The sequence below is a fragment of the Ornithodoros turicata genome, chromosome 7, assembly GCF_037126465.1.
Source record: "Ornithodoros turicata isolate Travis chromosome 7, ASM3712646v1, whole genome shotgun sequence".
Classification (NCBI taxonomy): domain Eukaryota; kingdom Metazoa; phylum Arthropoda; class Arachnida; order Ixodida; family Argasidae; genus Ornithodoros; species Ornithodoros turicata.
In genome coordinates, this window is record NC_088207.1 from 20548196 (window position 1) to 20565726 (window position 17531).

Here is a 17531-nt window from a genome sequence, read left to right on the forward strand (position 1 = left end):
GCTTAGTGAAGTTTATTTTGAAGCGAAATTCGTTTTTTAGGACTGCTCGATTATTCGGACTCTTGCGCGATCCCCGCCGAGTCCGAAAAATCGGACGGCGACTGTATGTTCTTTTTTTTTTAGACTGGTTGCTAAGACGCAGGAAACACTTAGCACGACGTCGGTTCCTGAGGACAAAGAGATTCAGTGGCAGAGCGACCAGTGGTGTGCAGTGGACCATAACGGCTTGTGGCACAGGGCAAAGGTGGTCGCAGTTGCGGACAACGTTGAGGTGTGTGATTTTGCAATTTTGTTGTCTGTTTTTAGCTGCGTTGAAAAAAGCTCGACCTCATCCCAGAATGTGCCAATCTGTCATGGCAGTGGCGCGTGGCGTTACATCGTACATGGTGCAACTGCGTCATTGAGTTAAGCCCGATTTTTCGCAATATTTGCACCCCGAACCAACTTTCTAAGATTCTGTCATAACCAGATCTTTCCCCACATTCCACAAGGCCACCAAGGCACAAAAGGGGTGAATCACATCATTAATCCTTCAAGGAGCTCTGAAAGCACTTCAATCACTACCATTTCTTTAAACCAAGTGCTTTTCCTGCCTATTAAGATACACTATGGCCCGGTTTAACCAATGCTGGTTAACTTTGAACCGAGATCAAGGGTAAAACTTGAAGTTAACGCTCCATTCTTTTTTACAAGCATTAGTTGGTGCGTGATGAACGGCTCAGTGACAATGACTCCTTTTAGTGAAGCAGAGTTCACCGTAAATTTCAAGTTAAGGGACCGTTGATCTCAGTTCAAATGTTAATTGGCGTTGGTGAAGTTTTTTTTTTGCTCGGAACGGTGCTGTAAGCAGCAGCGGTGGAAGAAGTGTTTCTCTTCTCTTTTTCTTTGATTTATCAGATACAGTAAACGGGCATTGCTTCACAGACGCTGATCATGTCATGGCTCAACGTTAGCCTATGAGATTGCGGAGGCCGTCCTCATTGAGAAGTCCCCGAACAACTTAAAAAATCTTGTGGTTTTTACCTTCCAAATTTAAAAAAATAATAAGGCCGGAAAGCAAACAACCCTAATCATACACTATAGTGGAAACACAGTTTATGCGGATCCTTGTGTTTTAGGGCTAAATCCATTAAAGCTTGTTTTCACCCCAGATCATGCAAGATCAACACCAACACGCCCGGTTTTTCACTTTGATGTTGATTTCACCCCTGATTTGTATCATCATCGCTCAGGGTAAAACCCAAAAAACCTTGAAAACGAAGGTGCTAATTCAGCCTCCAATAGGGGCACAGTAGAGTGCCAAGCTGGATGTACATTCAGCATCACCGGTCAGCATCTTGTGTTAATCTAAAATGCAAGAAACACTTCTTTTTGTTCTCTCCTGAAAAAAATTTTTTTACCCTGATATTGCCCGATTTTTACCACGTTTTGTGGCGCACAAAATTTTTGCTCCCGATTTTCGAGGAAGCATAAAGCCCCAAAACACAAGCATCTAAGTTTACCTGGGCACTGTATGCCAACTTTTCTTTATTGTTAGCTTCAGTCATACCAAGGTCGTCCTGCCCTTCTTTCCAGGTTCATTTGGTGGACACAGGAGATGATGTAACCCTACCAAAGGAAAGTCTAGCGCCCATTCCGGCTTCTTTAACGGAGCAGCCACCGTTTGCACACAAGTGCCACCTTGCAGAAATTATACCAGCTGGTGGAAGTTCCAATTGGTCGAAAACCTCGATGGAGTTCTTTGAAGAACTTGTCCACAAGGCAGATGGCATGTACATTCGGAAAATGGTGAGCTATTGTCTCTGTCTCTCAGAATAAATAGAGCCTGAAGTTTTTGGGAAATATTTTTTTCCTAATTCGGGGGCCAAAAATTGGGGAAATCAATATGTGCTCTAAATTCGTGCGAACTTGGGTGGAAAGACTTCCAGTATGCTAAATTTGGGGGAAAATCACTCTATTACTCAACCGAAATGTGCTGGTTTGGTACAAACTGGCTGCAAACTGGCTGCCAAACAAGCAAGTGTGCGTTCCTACGGGCGTTTCAGTGAAGGCAATTTGCTGGGTAAAAATCGGGTTTCACCCTAAACAGGCAACCTACATTTCGGGGTGTGGATTTGGGGATGAAACGGGTTAAACCCTAAAACTTCAGGCTCTAATAATAAAACAGTTTGGCCATCTCACCAAATATTTTAATGGAAATTTTAATGTTTTTTTAAATGAAATTTTAATGGAAATTCAGGGAATTTGAAGGCTGCAATTTGATAGACAGGCACATCACAGAAAAGCAGAATGTACACACAAAACCACTCGACATTAGCTTAAACCACAAACTTGCTATTTTGGCAGAATAAGATGCATACAACACGTTACATTCTTCTCTCTCTCTTCCGATTCTAGGGTGAGGTACTAAACGACTCCCAGCCAGTGGACCTGCTGCTAGAGTATGTCAAGGCAGCGGAAGCACTGGAACCCATGAAGAGGACGTACAAAAGTGTTCGGGAAACGCTCAAAGAGCACGGCTATGCTTTTTTCCCCAAAGCGTGAGTTTACCGAGATATCCCGTTTTTCTGGGGAAAAGATATTGCTTTTTTTATTTGTTTAATATGAAGCCAGGCACTGCCTCCTAATGATGCAGGGCGTCACGAGTGAAGACCCCGATGATCTCACCCACAACGGTGACAGTCTCAGCAGCAAAGTGTGCGCCAACAATGCCTGATCCTCCTCCACCTGTGTTGTCTGACGTTGAAGCTCATAAACTTCCTTCCGAAGAAAACCCACTTCAGCTTACAAATGCAGAGTCTCAGAGTCAAAGAGAAGACCATGGTAGCTGTGATCCCATCAAGACTAGTCCAATTTCTGCCTCATCGGACATAGAAGAATCTGATGAACCGGAGGAACGAAGTTCAGCCGAACGTTTCGTGACTGAACAGGACTCTGCCTATGCTAGCCCGTCCGTTGCAGTGCCGAAAGAACCGTCCTGTACCAGTTCTAGTCAAGGAGATGCTTCCTCAACCGAAGAGCCTTCGTCCGACGCAACGCTACACAAATTTTTTGAACCAAGCACATCAGAGAAGTTTGGCTCTGGTGACGCAGGTGCCGTTGGAAAAGCGGCGGAGCACAAACGTGACGCGGATGGTGGCAGTGGAGGAGGGGACGAAAGTGGAGAGGAGGAAGAACAAGAAGATGTGGAGTACTACTCTGATGAGGATGCTTTGCCCCTCCTGCTAAGTGAGGAGCCTGTGTTTGAATGGAAAAAGCGAGATTTTCCTGACGAGAAGCAAATGATGGTGATGCCCTCGCATATCGACGAGAATGCGGTGATCTATGTGGAGATCCTTGGGGAAGGTAAGAGTGAACTTATCTTTATCCTTTATCTTATCCTTATTTTTTGAAATTTTAATATGAAAACTAATTTACTATAAAGGCTTCACAGGGCAGCAAGCCAGCCAAATGCAGGTCAGCATAATATGGTATAGAAAATGAAAATTTCCCTACAAAACATGTTCCTGCAGTGTTTTTTTAATTTAAAAAAATTAAAGGTAAGAGTTCAGTCACAGCTCACGGGACTAGAAGAAGCGTAGCATTATCTTTTTCATTTTAAAATTAGAATTATATTTTTTTTACTGCAGAGACTTTACAGGGCAACAAGTCAGTGAAATGCAGGTTAGCATAATATGATATAGAAAACGAAAATTTCACTACCAAATGTGTTCCTGCAGTGTTTTCTATGAGCAGTGTGGCGGAATTTATGACTGCTTGTGTCATGTCATTTCACAGCAGAGTTTTGATGTACAGCTCTATGTACTTTTTTGATGTAGCTGACAGTTATGTCGTTGCCATGAAATCTTATGGGCTAGTAATTTGATCAATTGGAACAAAAATACTGTGTAGTGGCACCTGGGCCAAAAAAGCATTATTCATAGCTTTAACACTCATAAGCCCCGTTTCATCTGTTTCTAACTCATTTTTTAAATGTTTCACAACAATATTGAGGTACTCTTGTGTTTTGAGTTTTAGTTTGTTTTTGTTTTCAAAATCTGGTGGAATTCTGGTGGTAAAAATCTTCATTTGTCATCGTGTGTAAAAAAAAAATTCTTTTTGTTGCTACGTGAAATGTCTGACTACTGCGTATTACATGTGTCACACGACCAACAAAAAAAATTACTGTCTACTGTCATTCAGATTTCAAGCGCCATTACTTACATAGAGCATGTCACATATTCTTTTTAAACGTCATGAAGGTGTTGCAGCCCACTCACTAAAATAAAATACATGTGATACAACATTCAAAGAGTGAAATATAGTTCGCAGGTTGAAAATGCATACAATATTTTGTTTTATTTAAAATTTAAAATTAAATATTATAATATTTTGAATGTTGCGAGGGTCTAGGGTTTACGTTCCTGTATTCCAGTGGACACCTATTTACAGATACAACTTAAACGTTAAATCACACATTGGCGAGGACTGTACTAACTTCCTACCTCACTCTGTCTCTCTTTGCATCTCCATCATAGTCGCCCCCAGTTCGGGTCTTTACACCCTCCTAAATGGAATAAACTAGTCGAACCTCGATATAACGAAACCCACGGGGACTGCAATTTCTTTCGTTGTATCGAACATTTCGTTGTACCGAATTGAAGGTCACGGATCGCGACCTTTGCGAGGGCGCGCGCTGTACATAAGCGTCGATAACTCCCGCTACGATGCGGAAAAGTTTTTCGTGAAAAATGACAACTACAAATACAGCGCCAAAGTGCACCTACGGTATTTTATTCTTGCGTGAAATAGCCGGTTATATGCGTCTGCGTCGTGCCTAGAAGACGCGGTGTCACGCATCGTTCGTACGCTGCCGAAGCCTCCGCAGCTTTCTCCATATCGTGTTGCGATCTCCCGCAAACCTTCTACGTCTATGACAGTGTGTTTTTCGTAAGGCCCTCCATTGCTAGGGCATATTTGTCCCCGTCAAGAAGATCATCTAGGCTGATTTCGTCACTTACGCCGCGACGCGAACGAAGCGTTTCCCACGCGTGCCATGGCGCCTTGCGTCTCGTGCTCTTTTTACTTGGCTGCAACTAGAGTGACTCTAGCTGCAACCGGACAGTTCAAAACAAGCGCGAAAAGGAGAAGCCTCGGAAGAAAATCTCTAACCTTCCAATGGCTCAGACTTCCTTTTGTAGGCACCAGATTCCTCCCGACCCTAATCGCGCGTGCCATCTTTCGCCGCGGGAACAGGACGCTGCTTGCGCCCTGTTGTTTTCATGACCTAAAGTCGGCTTTGGGGTCATAAACCTTATCTCGTTCTTTCGCTGTATCGAGGCGGCGGCTAAAAAGTGTTTCGTTGTAGCGGGAGTTAAAATACATTGATCTCTATGGCCCTCTGCCGGGGAATCCAAATTACTTCGCTCTATCGCGAATTTCATTATATCGCGTTTCGCTGTAACGAGGTTTGACTGTAAATGAAATGAGTGCTTTTGCATTAGTGCTCCTCAAAATTCTAAGTTGTGGGAGCGATTATAAACTTTGCTGTTTCCTTTTGCAGATATAGCAAAATACAAGGACATGAAAGCAGAACTCAACCGCGTTTATTCTTCTCAGCCACCACAGCCAGTAAGAACAGTCAGAAGGGGTCAGGCCTGCATAGCGCGCTATGCAGCTGACCACATGTATTACCGAGCCAAGGTGTTGGGCGTAGGAGAAGCAGGCATTGAGGTAATATGACCAGTGGCATTGTTCTTGTTGTGTTTTCCCAATCGTACAATGTGTTACCATTTATGGTCAAACTCCTTTGGAACAAATGCCTTTTTGAACAGAATGACACTTATGATGAACTTTTTTTGTGGTCAGTCAGTCTTCCATAGAGACAGTGTATGTTTAAACAATTTAGGACAAGTTTCTCCGTATAAGTTATACTACTGTCACAACAAAGCGACCTTTCGGTCTGCTCCGCTAATTTCATGACGACACCCTTTCCGGGTTTTTATTAGAGCTGCGCGAATATTGGATACTTCGAATACAAATGGAAAATTGTCCTTATTCGTATTAGATTTGATTCAATGATTCTGTATTGGACTTCTTCTCTATTCAAAATTTCCTGAGTACAGGAGCCTCATGCACTAATTCCAAACACAGCCCACAAATGATTCCACGAGATAGAGGGAACTGGTTGCACGCATCCATGCAAGGGCTATCAGCAAACCTCCGAACCTCCAAGCACCAGGAAGTACCATGTCTTGCGGGTGTTGTAAATTTTCTTACGATAGTGGCGACCTTTTTGTCATACTTTCATAGTCGATGCTGCCATTTGTGATTTTAAAAAATGCGGTTGCTTGTAGGGCTGGGAATCCCAGGCCACTTTTACGGTACCGGGATTTCGGGACTTTTCTCAACTAGTCCTGGTACAGGATTTGAGGATTGATGGAAAACCGAAACAGCAGGCATACACAGCCCTTGTGTAGTAACACCAAGGATTCCTGTGTGCGTTTTGTTTCCGTCTCCTCAGCGTTCTGTCACTGCATGTTTATCAAAACATTCCTGTTTACGATGCGACATGTGTTATTCAAAAACTGCATGCTAAGGCCTGCTTTATGTTCTCCTTATAAAAGAGGCTCATTTTTATTCGCAGTTGTCACGCATAGTGCCTGCGGATTTATTTTATTCATACTTTCACTGAATTCGAAACAAGGATTCAACTTTAAAAACTTTTCATTTCCAAACTTTTTTAACGGGCAATAAAACCTGATTTATACCACCAAGAGTTTCTTGAAATCATTATATTGCGTTTGTTCAATATTTGATTCGATATTCCAAGTAAAATATTTATAATTCATATTCAACATTTTTTTGTATTAGCACACCCCTAGTTTTTATGCTTTTTGAAAAAATATGGTTTTGTTTCAGGAGCTGTAAATAGGGTCAATAGGGGAAAAAAAACTATGCTTTTCACATTTCACGTGATGGCGAGATGTCCAACAGCTGTACCGGACATCCCGTGCCTAGCATTCTCCAGTTCCCGTATTGGCTGGCTGGATTTACACTTTGGCAGTTTGTCTTCGGGGTCTTTGAGGATTTTACCCGAAGTGACGACAGTGCAAATCGATGGGCAAAACAGGTTTTACCAGGTTTATCCCTAAAACACGAGGATCTATGAATCGCATTTAAACGTCCTACTACCCAGTACCGTTAATTGCTGCTTCATTATAAGTAGGGAGTGACTTTTTCGGGTTAAACCCGATTCCGCCCGGTTATTCCCCCCCGAACTGACCTCCGACCAATTCGGGTTAAACCCGATTTCTCCCCGAATTCCAGTCACTACGAAATCTTCAAGTGACGTTTCCACTGAAGATGAACAAAGGTTGCCACGTGTAACACATGTAAGAATGGGTCACTTACTTTCCAAGCAATACACCCATGTGTGTCAACACTGTCTATGCCTTCGAGGATTACCGCTGGAAGGTCACGATCCCGCAAAAAAACAAAAAAAGGAGAGATTAGGAAGGACTTAATATACAAGAGGAGAAACAAAAGCACCCGATAACACCAGGAGGCACAATTATCGCCCGATTTCTGCCCGAATTACAGATTTCAAAATAGCGCCCGATATTTACCCCCCGAATCTGAGAAGGGCATTTAACCCGAAAAAGTCACTCCCTAATTATAAGCATGTTTTGCCGCATTGACTTGCAAATGTTCCTTTTTCCAGGTGCAGTTTGTGGATTACGGTACCATAGAGTATGTGAGCCCAGATGCTGTATTCACGGATCTCATGTTCGAAGACGTCCCTGTGCTCTGCCTCGAGGTGGAACTCTACGGACTAAAGCCGGTAACCCAAACAAACAGTTTTCTCGTCTTTTTTTTTTTTCCTCGATGTGTTCCCCTTTGACTTTGCACGCCTTGTTGAAAAACACTTAGAAAGAAGTGGCGTTTCTTTGTTCTTTTTCCCTCGAGCATAATCGCGGCGTCGGCGCACATTTTTTAATAGGGCTCTGGAAAATGCATGTGGAACAGGTCCAGGGGGTGGTAGCCTGGTATTCCAACATGCCCTATGCTTGTTATGAATTGTGACAAATCAGTTTCAAGTCAAATCATATCGGTTTATTTTTCATTTCACGTGGAAACGCGGATGCTAGACACAAAAAGGCGCAAGCTTGACGATGTGTCTGGCACCAGCGCAGTGTGTGGCAGGTGCGAATGAAAAATATAAATTTACACTGCACCACTCAGCAAAATCGTTTTAGACTCGACAAGAAAACCCGTTGACTGGGCTCCACAGTCTCTCCGGTCCTCTCCTAGGTGGCACCGCTGCATGCCGATGTTGTTACTCTGGATTTTCTTGCCGCTGACGCGGTGCATATCTTTCGGTGCGGCCTCGTTAAATCGAATTTGCTGCAAACAGACTTCGTTATATCATAGTTTGTAATACATGGGGTACTATGGGGGGGATTCGAGAAAAAGCTACCGGAAGTGTATATAACTGTTCGCATTTGCAATGATGCGAGCAATCTTTTTCTAGAGCACTGAGATAATATCACGGTTACCCTGCGTTGACTTTCCCCAGATAAGGCAACAGTAATGTGATTTACGATTGATTAAGGAGTAAAGAAAGTAAAGATACTCTCTGATATAAGTTGTGGAAAAAAATCATTAACACGAGAAATTGCACAATATTGTTTTGTCTGTTTGGGGTCTGACCTCCGCAACGTGTTTGTTCCAAGATAAAATTTCATTGAACCACACGTGAAGGAATTTTATCTTGCTCATCTTTTCAATAACAACAACGAGAAGGTGGGGTCGATTAGTTTGTTTTTCAGTCGAAATATTATATACTTGGTTTTTCCAATGTTTAAAGACAGTTTATTTCTGTTCAGCCAATTAGAGCGCCTTCCCAAGTAAGTATTAATTTGTGAAACTATGTTCGCTAGAGTTTGACATGTCAAAAACACAGCTGAATCATCCGCATACGTGATCATGTCAGGAGAGTCTAGAAGGGATAGTATGTCGTGTATCTACAGTAATAACAGCGTAGGTCCAAGTATGGAGGCCCTGTGGTACCCCCTAGAGCACTGCACGGGCCCGACCCGGCCCGCGGGCCGGGCTGGGCTTGTTATTGGCTGTGTGCTCCGGGCCGGGCCGAGCCCGGGCCGACAAATTACGCCAGCACCGCGGGCCGGGCCGGGCCCGGGCCGACAAATATGTTCCCGAGAGTCATGGCCGGCCGGGCCACGTAGCTAATTCCACACATTGGAGATGCATTCGTTCATATCATCATGCGCTTGCGTCATTCCTGTGCATATTTTGCAAAGACAAGCAAAGGGTACTGCATTATGCATATGATTCGACCCTCTAGAACATTCTCCAAGCCATTTACATTGCTCCTCACTCCTCACATATTTCACAATCACTTTGGCAAAGCTTGGTGAGAGGGATAGGGACTGGGAGAAGCAGTTTGTCGACAGCATGCTCTATCTCCGCAAAATCTTGACAGTGTAACGATAACGCCCCGTGCGTTCTGGATTTAATTTGGTCTCGTGCGGTTACGGTGTTAAACCGCCATCACTTGTATGTTTGTCTTCTCTCCTTATAAATTTACTTATAAATTTGTTTGATAATCGCCAGAAACGCGTACGTCGCGGCTGGAAATACTAGGCCGGGATCTACTCGCCGGGTCACCGGGCCGGGCCGGGCTCTATTTGCTTAGACACCAGGCCAGGCCGGGCTCTAGTCACTGGGTCACCGGGCCGGGCCGGGCCGGGCCGGGCCGGGCCGCATAAAAATATGAAGGTCCGGGCCCGGGTCGGGCCGGGCCATTTTTCGATGCGCCCGGGCCGGGTCGGGCCCGGAAAAGTCGGCCCGTGCAGTGCTCTAGTACCCCCTGCATAATTTTGCGTAAGCCGTTCATCCAGTTCAGTCATGCGCGTGTTTCGGATGCGCATGTGGACAAAAATGTTATCCAATGTTTTTCTTAATAAACTTCAACAACATCAATCCAACTTCAATTTCTTAATAAATCACTTGGGGAGTTAGCGCTTGTCCTCGTCACTTTGTCGTCTTGGTCTTTTCTGCTGTGCTACTGTGTTACTTCATGATGCACGAACTAGCCCAATCTTCCACCCTCTTGTTCAGAAGGTGGACTTCTTGCTGGAACAAAGAAAGAATGTAGTGTTCCCTCTCTTCCTAAGTTCTCCAGATTCCCTCTCTAACCTATTGTCCTTGTAACAGCCTCATTAGTTGCCCTCTCAAATATAAGAGGGTTTCGTGCTCACCACCTCACGGATGTGGCGCACGTGTTTTCTTCTGTGGACCCGTGCTGGTCTACAAATAGTCGCTCATTTCTGGCTCGTGATTGGACAGACACTTCGTCACATGTTTTCTCCAAACTTTACCCTCTCCTCTGTGTGGAGACAAACTGTCGTAGCATATCGGTCTAGCATCCTCTTGGAATGAAGAAATGTTGATGGTGTAGAAACTTGTGTGTGTCTAACGTGAGTCTATACTTCTGTTCTTGTGCGTCAGCTCCAAGAGATTATAGCATGGTCCGTCACCAACAAGCCCATATCACTGTTTTAAAATGCAGTATGGAAATATGTTGGAACTCTTTCCCGTATATTGTTCCCATAACGATATTCACCATACGAGATGTTCGACTACATGTAGGGTGACTGTACGTGACCTCTTCTGTACTACTGCCTGCATAAAGCTAACAAACAATTTCGTCCTGGGACTTTTATGTAACTTAAATAGCGAATGTTTATGGTTACGTGTAAATTTTCTCACGCGTGTATCTGAGACTCCTACCAACTCATGGGTGAAATAAAAATATAAGTATTCAGCTAAAGGATCTCGGGAGGAAAATGACCTGCAGCAACACTTTCGATGTCACGTAAAAGGAGCCGCTAACACTACAAGGGTGGATCAAATATAAACGAGACTTTCGTTGTAGAGCGTGTTCTGTCAGTTGGAGTGCTCTGACGTTGTGCACACTCTAGATAGATGAGTCAGTAGTTACATGAGAAACCGGCCGGTCTTGTTACATTTCTGCAGTACCGTAATTTCACGCATATTAGGCATGGCTTATGCACGATTTTTTTTCTCGCACGAGCCCTCTGCGGCTTATCCACCGGTGCGGCTTATCTGATGAATATTTTTCTCTGGTACTTTTTCCATACACCAGTTTTATCAAAAGAGCCGTGCGATGGACACAGTACCACTGGAACAGCACTGCCCTGCCGTTGCACGAACAGTGCATAACAGGAGCACGTCCACATTCGGGTAAACTGACCTTCCTGGTGCCTTCTCCCAAGCAGCTTTAACTAATGTCGAGACAGTGATTGATGTCTTCTGGAAGGCCACTGACCCGTGGGTCCATGAGAAACACACAAAGGCACAATCCGATCTTGGTAAAACACTAGAATTGACCTCCTTTGTTGTACACCATGCCGACCCCGAAGTATGGACCACACGGTTTATGGCTTTCTGTACGGTCTCTTTTGTGACACAATTCAGCCGCGTCATATTGCCCACGGCTTATCTGCCCGAAAATTTTCAAGACTTTTCTAGGAATGGGTTCTGCGGCTTATCTGCGGTGCGGGTTATCGCTTGAAATTACGGTAGTCCATTATACGTAGGGCGCTCAGTTTTCCAGTTTTATTTTTTGTGAAAATTGGGGGGTAAATATCGGGTTGAAAATCAGGACCTGCCAAACAGGGTAAAATCGGGTGATATACGGAGAAGTGATGTACTTTCGGGTGAAAAAAAAGGTACTTTTATGTGTTGAAATTAGTTAATTAACAGGTTTACGTCGCGAGACAACTGAGATCATGAGCGACGCCACAGCGGTTGGCCTGTGGAGTGTTGAAATTAAGTGAAAGAATATTTATTAAGAGACTGGTTGATAATTCACTGCATAACCACTAAGGCTTGCACTGGCCCCTGTTTATAAAAAGAATAAGTTGCATGTTCAGTAAAGCATCATCCATCGATGAGCGTTGAGAGCATGCTCGCGCTCGCGTTGGTATGCCTCGTATATCGTTGGCTGTTGCTGCATCCTCTTTACTACTCCACGTACTTTGCTGATACAAGATACTCCCTACAAGATTTGAAAGTTGGCTTCACCTAACACTTCCGTGTATTGCGTGCAAACCCACTTCAAGGAACGCCGAGCGTTGCTTAACTCTTTGTTTCTTCGCTGTTTAGTGTGATTTTTCCTGATTCCTTTGCTATTTTTGGTAACAACACAAGAAAGGGTCTCGTCAACGTCCATGGAAAGTACTAACAGTGCAAAAATCCAACACTGAAGTTTTCAACTTACTTATTGACACAAGCTTTCATGTAACAGTCGGGTGTGAAAAACACAGGACATTTTTGGTACGAAACCAGGGTATTACTTTGGTAGGCGTTGCCATTCTGCAAGGCGGCTTCACCTCATTATTGAAACGGATTTTGAGGGACAAGGGAAGCTGTCATGGCCCCATTAATCTAACTTATCAGTAAACTAACCAAGTCGACGATGTGTTAGGTTAGTTTAGTGAAGTTAGGTTGGATTAATAGGGCCATGGCCGCTTCGATAATGAAGTTGGGAGTGCGAGGCAAGCTGCCACAGCAGCACTAATCTAACCTAATATATCACAAGCGTATACGAATAGGGGAGTATATATACTTATGTGTGTCACCACTTCACTTTGTACCTGAGGAAGCGTGGACCTCCACGCGAAAGCTTGTACAAATTAAACTTAAACAAAAATCTTCAGTGTCGGCTTCTGTATTTTGTTTATCTGATATATCACTAAACAAAGTGTATGATGTCATAGGTGGCTTTCCCGTAACACAAATAAATTAATCGAAAACTTCCGCTAAGTCTACAAACGTACAACACTAAGCATTTGTTAAAGTGGGCTTGACCGCAATACACGGAAGTGTTAGGGGAAGCCAACTTTCAAATGGTGACGCCTACCAAAGGAACATTTTTCACGCTAGAAATCGGACCTGCATGCAAGCGTCCACAAATCCAAACCCGACGTGTTTTGTTTACTTCACCAGCAAGACGCGGCGCGGTCGGGAACAAGTCGGGAGCGGTCGCGCGATTGGCCAATCGCGCGTGTGCGGATCAAGTCCTTGGTTTCCACTTTCGCGAGCCGGGTTAACGGGTTTTATCGGGTTAAACCCGAACTATTGTGATGTAAATCGAGGGGTAAAAACGGGCTTTATTGGGTTTTACCCGAAAACTGAGGGCCCTAATTATACGATGTCTGAGAGAGAGGCACTCTCGTCGATCATGCAACATATTATTATAAAGTTTCTTGCTCATGAGGATGTAAAAGCGACCGAATTTCAGCACAGATTGACGGCACAATTCGGGGATCAAACACTGTCAAGGCCGAATGTGTTTGCCTGGCATGAGGAATTTATGGGAGGCCGTGATGAGATCGCAAACCAAAGCAATGCTCGTCGCCCATGAACAAGCATTACGGAGCGGAACATTCAAGCCAAACATTCAAGCCATTCATGATCCTCTGGAGGGCGACCGACTTTTGAACATTTTCAAAATTTGCTCTAATGTTTGCATAAGCTATGGAAGCACTCAATCCATAATCACAAAGGACTTAGAGCTCCGTAAAGTGTCTGCCCAATGGGTCCCACGTCTTTTGACTGCAGAGCAGAATTGACACGTTTCCACGTGTGTGAGCAGCTATCAGCTCAGTTCGCACAAGAAAGAGAAGCATTTTTAAACTGCGTCATTAAAATGATTATCCTTCATGACAATGCCAGACCCCACACTGCAGCCGTCACATGTGCAAGTTTAAGGGGAATGGGCTGGACGCGACTGGAACATCCTCCCTATATCCCTGACTTGTCGCCTTGGACTTTCAAAGTGTTTGGGCCACTCAAAGAAACTCTGAGAGGCCAACTATTCGACAACGATGACCCAGTGAAGGAGTTTGTGCACAACTGGCTGCTGACACAACCCACTTCTTTTTATGAAGAGGGGATCAAAAAACTACTGACCCGCTAGGAAAAACACATTTCTACATCGGGAGATTATGTAGAAAAATAATACACACTTGGTTTTTGCTTACTACAAATAAAAAAAAAAGAAAATGAAAGTCTCGTTTATATTTGATCCACCTTCGTATTTCATTCTTAAATATTTTTGCTCTGGCATAGAACTCTCTGCAGGTCGTCTATTTCCCTGCAGTGAATTTTACGGCTCCACTAAATGAGGTATTGGGCATTCTGGCAAGGTTGCATTCACATTCTAAACCCTAGTGCTCTAATCGTTGTCATAACATGTCCCAGATGTCCTAGGGTCTCGGATGTGTCTAACAAATCATGCCAAACTTGTTTATTTCTAGTTCTCAACGACTGGATCCTGGCCACTGAAGGTTTTGGACACAATCCATTTCACCATAGTAGAACACAATTGCTCAATGGTCGTCAAGGTGTGTAGTGCCGTTGTGCTTGAAAAGTAATATTTTCCTTCTTCACTGTTGCACTACATGTGTTTGACTTAAATGTTAACTCCTTGCACATTGCAGTGGATGATGATTGGAACCTGAAGCTTTAAGGTTTAACCCGATTCTTCCCCGAATTTGCACCCCGAATTGAAGGTTGCCTCTTTAGGGTGGAACCCGATTTTTACCCGGCAAATTGCCCTCACTGAGATGTCTGTAGGAATGCATGCTAACTTGTTTGGCAGGAAACGCAGTTCTACCACCATTTGTACCAAACCGGTTCAGTTAGTTTGAGTAACTGAGCCCGAGTTCTCCCTGAATTTAACGTACTGGAAGTTTTTTCACCCAAATTCACATGTGCACATGTTTATTGACCTGATTTTTACTCCCCGAATTTAGAAAAAAATATTTAGCGAAAACTTCAGGCTCTAATGATGATGATTGTGTGTTCAGTAGAATGGGTCTCAACAGGGTGCTGTACACTGGAATGAAAACTTTGTGCGTGCATGTGTTCAAATGTGGCTTGTTGAGTGTTGAAGAGGGTTGCAGCTTAAGAACTGGCCTTGCCTCAGCCATTCGTTGTAAGTCACTACTGATGCTTTTTGCAATGATGACATGTAGCAACTAGGGGTGTGCGAATCAGAATATTTTAAGTCGAATCGAATATCGAATCGGATGGGGGAAAAAAATTCCGAATACCGAATCGAATATCGAATATTCGTGCAAAATTTACAATATGTGACTTTCGCACTAAAAGTTTCCATTTTGTAGCCCATGGCTTTAGCGTAATTTTTCTGGCATTAACTGTCACAAGAGAGAGACATGCAATTCTTCTGTTTAAAGCCCCTACTTTTTTTACATGAGAGTGCTTCCTGCTTTCCAGGTGAGCCTGCACTTACTAGAGTACCGGAGTGGTTACCTTCATTTCAAAATTTTATGTCAGGCAGTAGCATGTTACACGGATGAGACTGTAATTGCTTCAGACAACCACAGGCCATTTGTGAAGCAAACAAATTGGCATCCTGCCTCAGCTTTGTCATGAACACCCTTTAGTTTCTTTGCACTCGCCCTAGGAAGTTGCACTACTGAAATTTTAGACGAAAAGGACATCTTTAAGACACCCTTCTTGTTCGTGGGCTGTAGTCATTACTTCGAGAGTCCTAACTTTTTAAAGGCAACCTCACAGACATCAAATCAAAGTCCCTCGTCGGCACCGTTAAACTGCACGTGGGAGGGGCGCCACCCCTTCCACAGACGATGCCTACAAAACTAACTTTGGATAACGTTATCTTAAACTAAACACCGTCCCGCCTGTGTTGGTCCTGCAGCAAGGGCAATTTTGTAAAGCAGGCTTCTCCTCATGCAGGGAAGCATCAGGTGAAGCCCACTTTCGGGTTATGTCGTTCGTATTCGTGGAATAGTCGAATATTCGAAAATTTGAATATTGGATAATCGAATAGTTCAAGCGTTCGTTATTCGATTCGAATTCGATAACTCGAATATTCGCACACTCCTAGTAGCAACACATATTCAGAGGCTTTTTTGACCTGATTTCACACCAATAATTTTTCATAACACTGGCTTTGTCCTTTAACATTTACTCTATTCGGTTACAGAATTAACAGACTGTGAAACCTTACCATTTCACAACCTAAATTTTTCTTAGATTGTTCTCAGGTGGGGTGGTGGGGAATATATTGAAATACAAAGTAAAAAAGAGAAGGGCTCATGTTTGCTGCCACTAGATTTCGCGAAATCTTGATGCTACTGTTCGTGACTTGATTGCTTTCCTTTGTAATTCGCCTTAGATTGCCTTCATTGTATATTAATGTAATTTAATCAATTTAAGCAAAATTCCACATGCTTGTGCAGCAAAACAGTTTTAATGCCTACTAGAAACCAAATGTGAAAAATAAAGTTTTCGATTGTATCGTTGTCTTCGAAGTGCCATTCATGCTTGAAATTTGTACGTGCCCTTATAATCTGCAAATTTTTCACTTTGAAAGGTTAGCAGAAGTTGGTGGTGTTGCAGTATGAATTTGTACACTGGGGAAAAAGAAAAAAAATGGGCACGTTAATTGCGTGAGCGCATCAATTATTAGAGTAAATGCGAAATATCAGTGGCTCTCTGCCATATAAAAGTTAGTCACTTTCTGAATTGTGATGCATACTTGCATGTGAATGCAACATGATCATCATTCCTGTAAAACAAGGGTACCTGTCCAACAAAGCAAAAAATTTTGGATGCTGTGTGTTTGATAGCAGAACAGATCTCCGATGTTGTCTGTATGAGTGACGTACAAAGTGTGTTCTTATGCTCTCAACACACCTTCCTCTGCGTCTCGACAAACAGCCATCGTTATTAAAGTCTAAATTATGCACTGTTTATGTGTGTGTGTGTCTCATATGCATCATCACTGTCATTTTGTATCTTGAACCCAAAGGGTAACTCTTATTCCACAATGTTCAGGAAAGGCCGACGGAGAATACAAGAGGCAAGGTGCATTTCTTTCTACCTGACGGTGTGGCACTTCATGATTTTCTGTTGGAGACTGGCCTTGCATGCAAAGAAGAGAGCTGCCAGCCAAGCAAGGAAACCACCAGTGTAGGTGACTGCGTTGCAGTATAGAATCGCTAATAGACTCGTTAAGGTGGTAAACAGTTTTGGAAAGTAACCTAGTTACAATTAGCTTTCCCGGTTTTCAGTGATTATGTATAATTTTTTAGAACTTCCGAAATGCGGTAAAAATGAACGCAAAACAAAATTACAGTAGTACATGATAGAATTGGCTTAACATAATCAAATAACAGGATAACCTCTCTTTGTCTCACCTATCTTCGCCCTATCTCGTAATACCTCGGAAAATATAGTCACCGAAAGCCACAAACCCTTGTTGCAAGTAATCACTTACTGAGCAATTAAGCAGTATATATAATTAATAACACTTTCTCTGAGAGCAACTTTCATGTTGAATACCAGTCGGCGACAGGTAGTGAATGAAGGTGTGACCAGTTCCTGATATTGAAAGACAAACACGAAATTCTGAAGTAACTAACGACCTTTTGTCTTACTTTCTTACTTTA

At 43.3% G+C, this 17531-nt stretch overlaps 1 protein-coding gene across 2 annotated transcripts in view; it reads left to right on the forward strand.

The window, feature by feature from the left end:
• The window catches only part of LOC135400304 (RING finger protein 17-like), a 73334-nt gene that overhangs the window by 47258 nt on the left and 8545 nt on the right, over window positions 1-17531 (forward strand). The window contains exons 27-35 of one of the 2 annotated variants that reach the window (XM_064632122.1): window positions 124-271; window positions 1576-1788; window positions 2398-2540; window positions 2636-3345; window positions 5543-5712; window positions 7703-7822; window positions 8868-8888; window positions 14349-14435; window positions 16918-17052. In XM_064632122.1, coding sequence (XP_064488192.1) covers window positions 124-271; window positions 1576-1788; window positions 2398-2540; window positions 2636-3345; window positions 5543-5712; window positions 7703-7822; window positions 8868-8888; window positions 14349-14435; window positions 16918-17052 — 1747 coding nt within the window. The remainder of the gene's footprint in view (window positions 1-123; window positions 272-1575; window positions 1789-2397; window positions 2541-2635; window positions 3346-5542; window positions 5713-7702; window positions 7823-8867; window positions 8889-14348; window positions 14436-16917; window positions 17053-17531) is intronic. The other variant, XM_064632123.1, reaches the window with a different exon arrangement.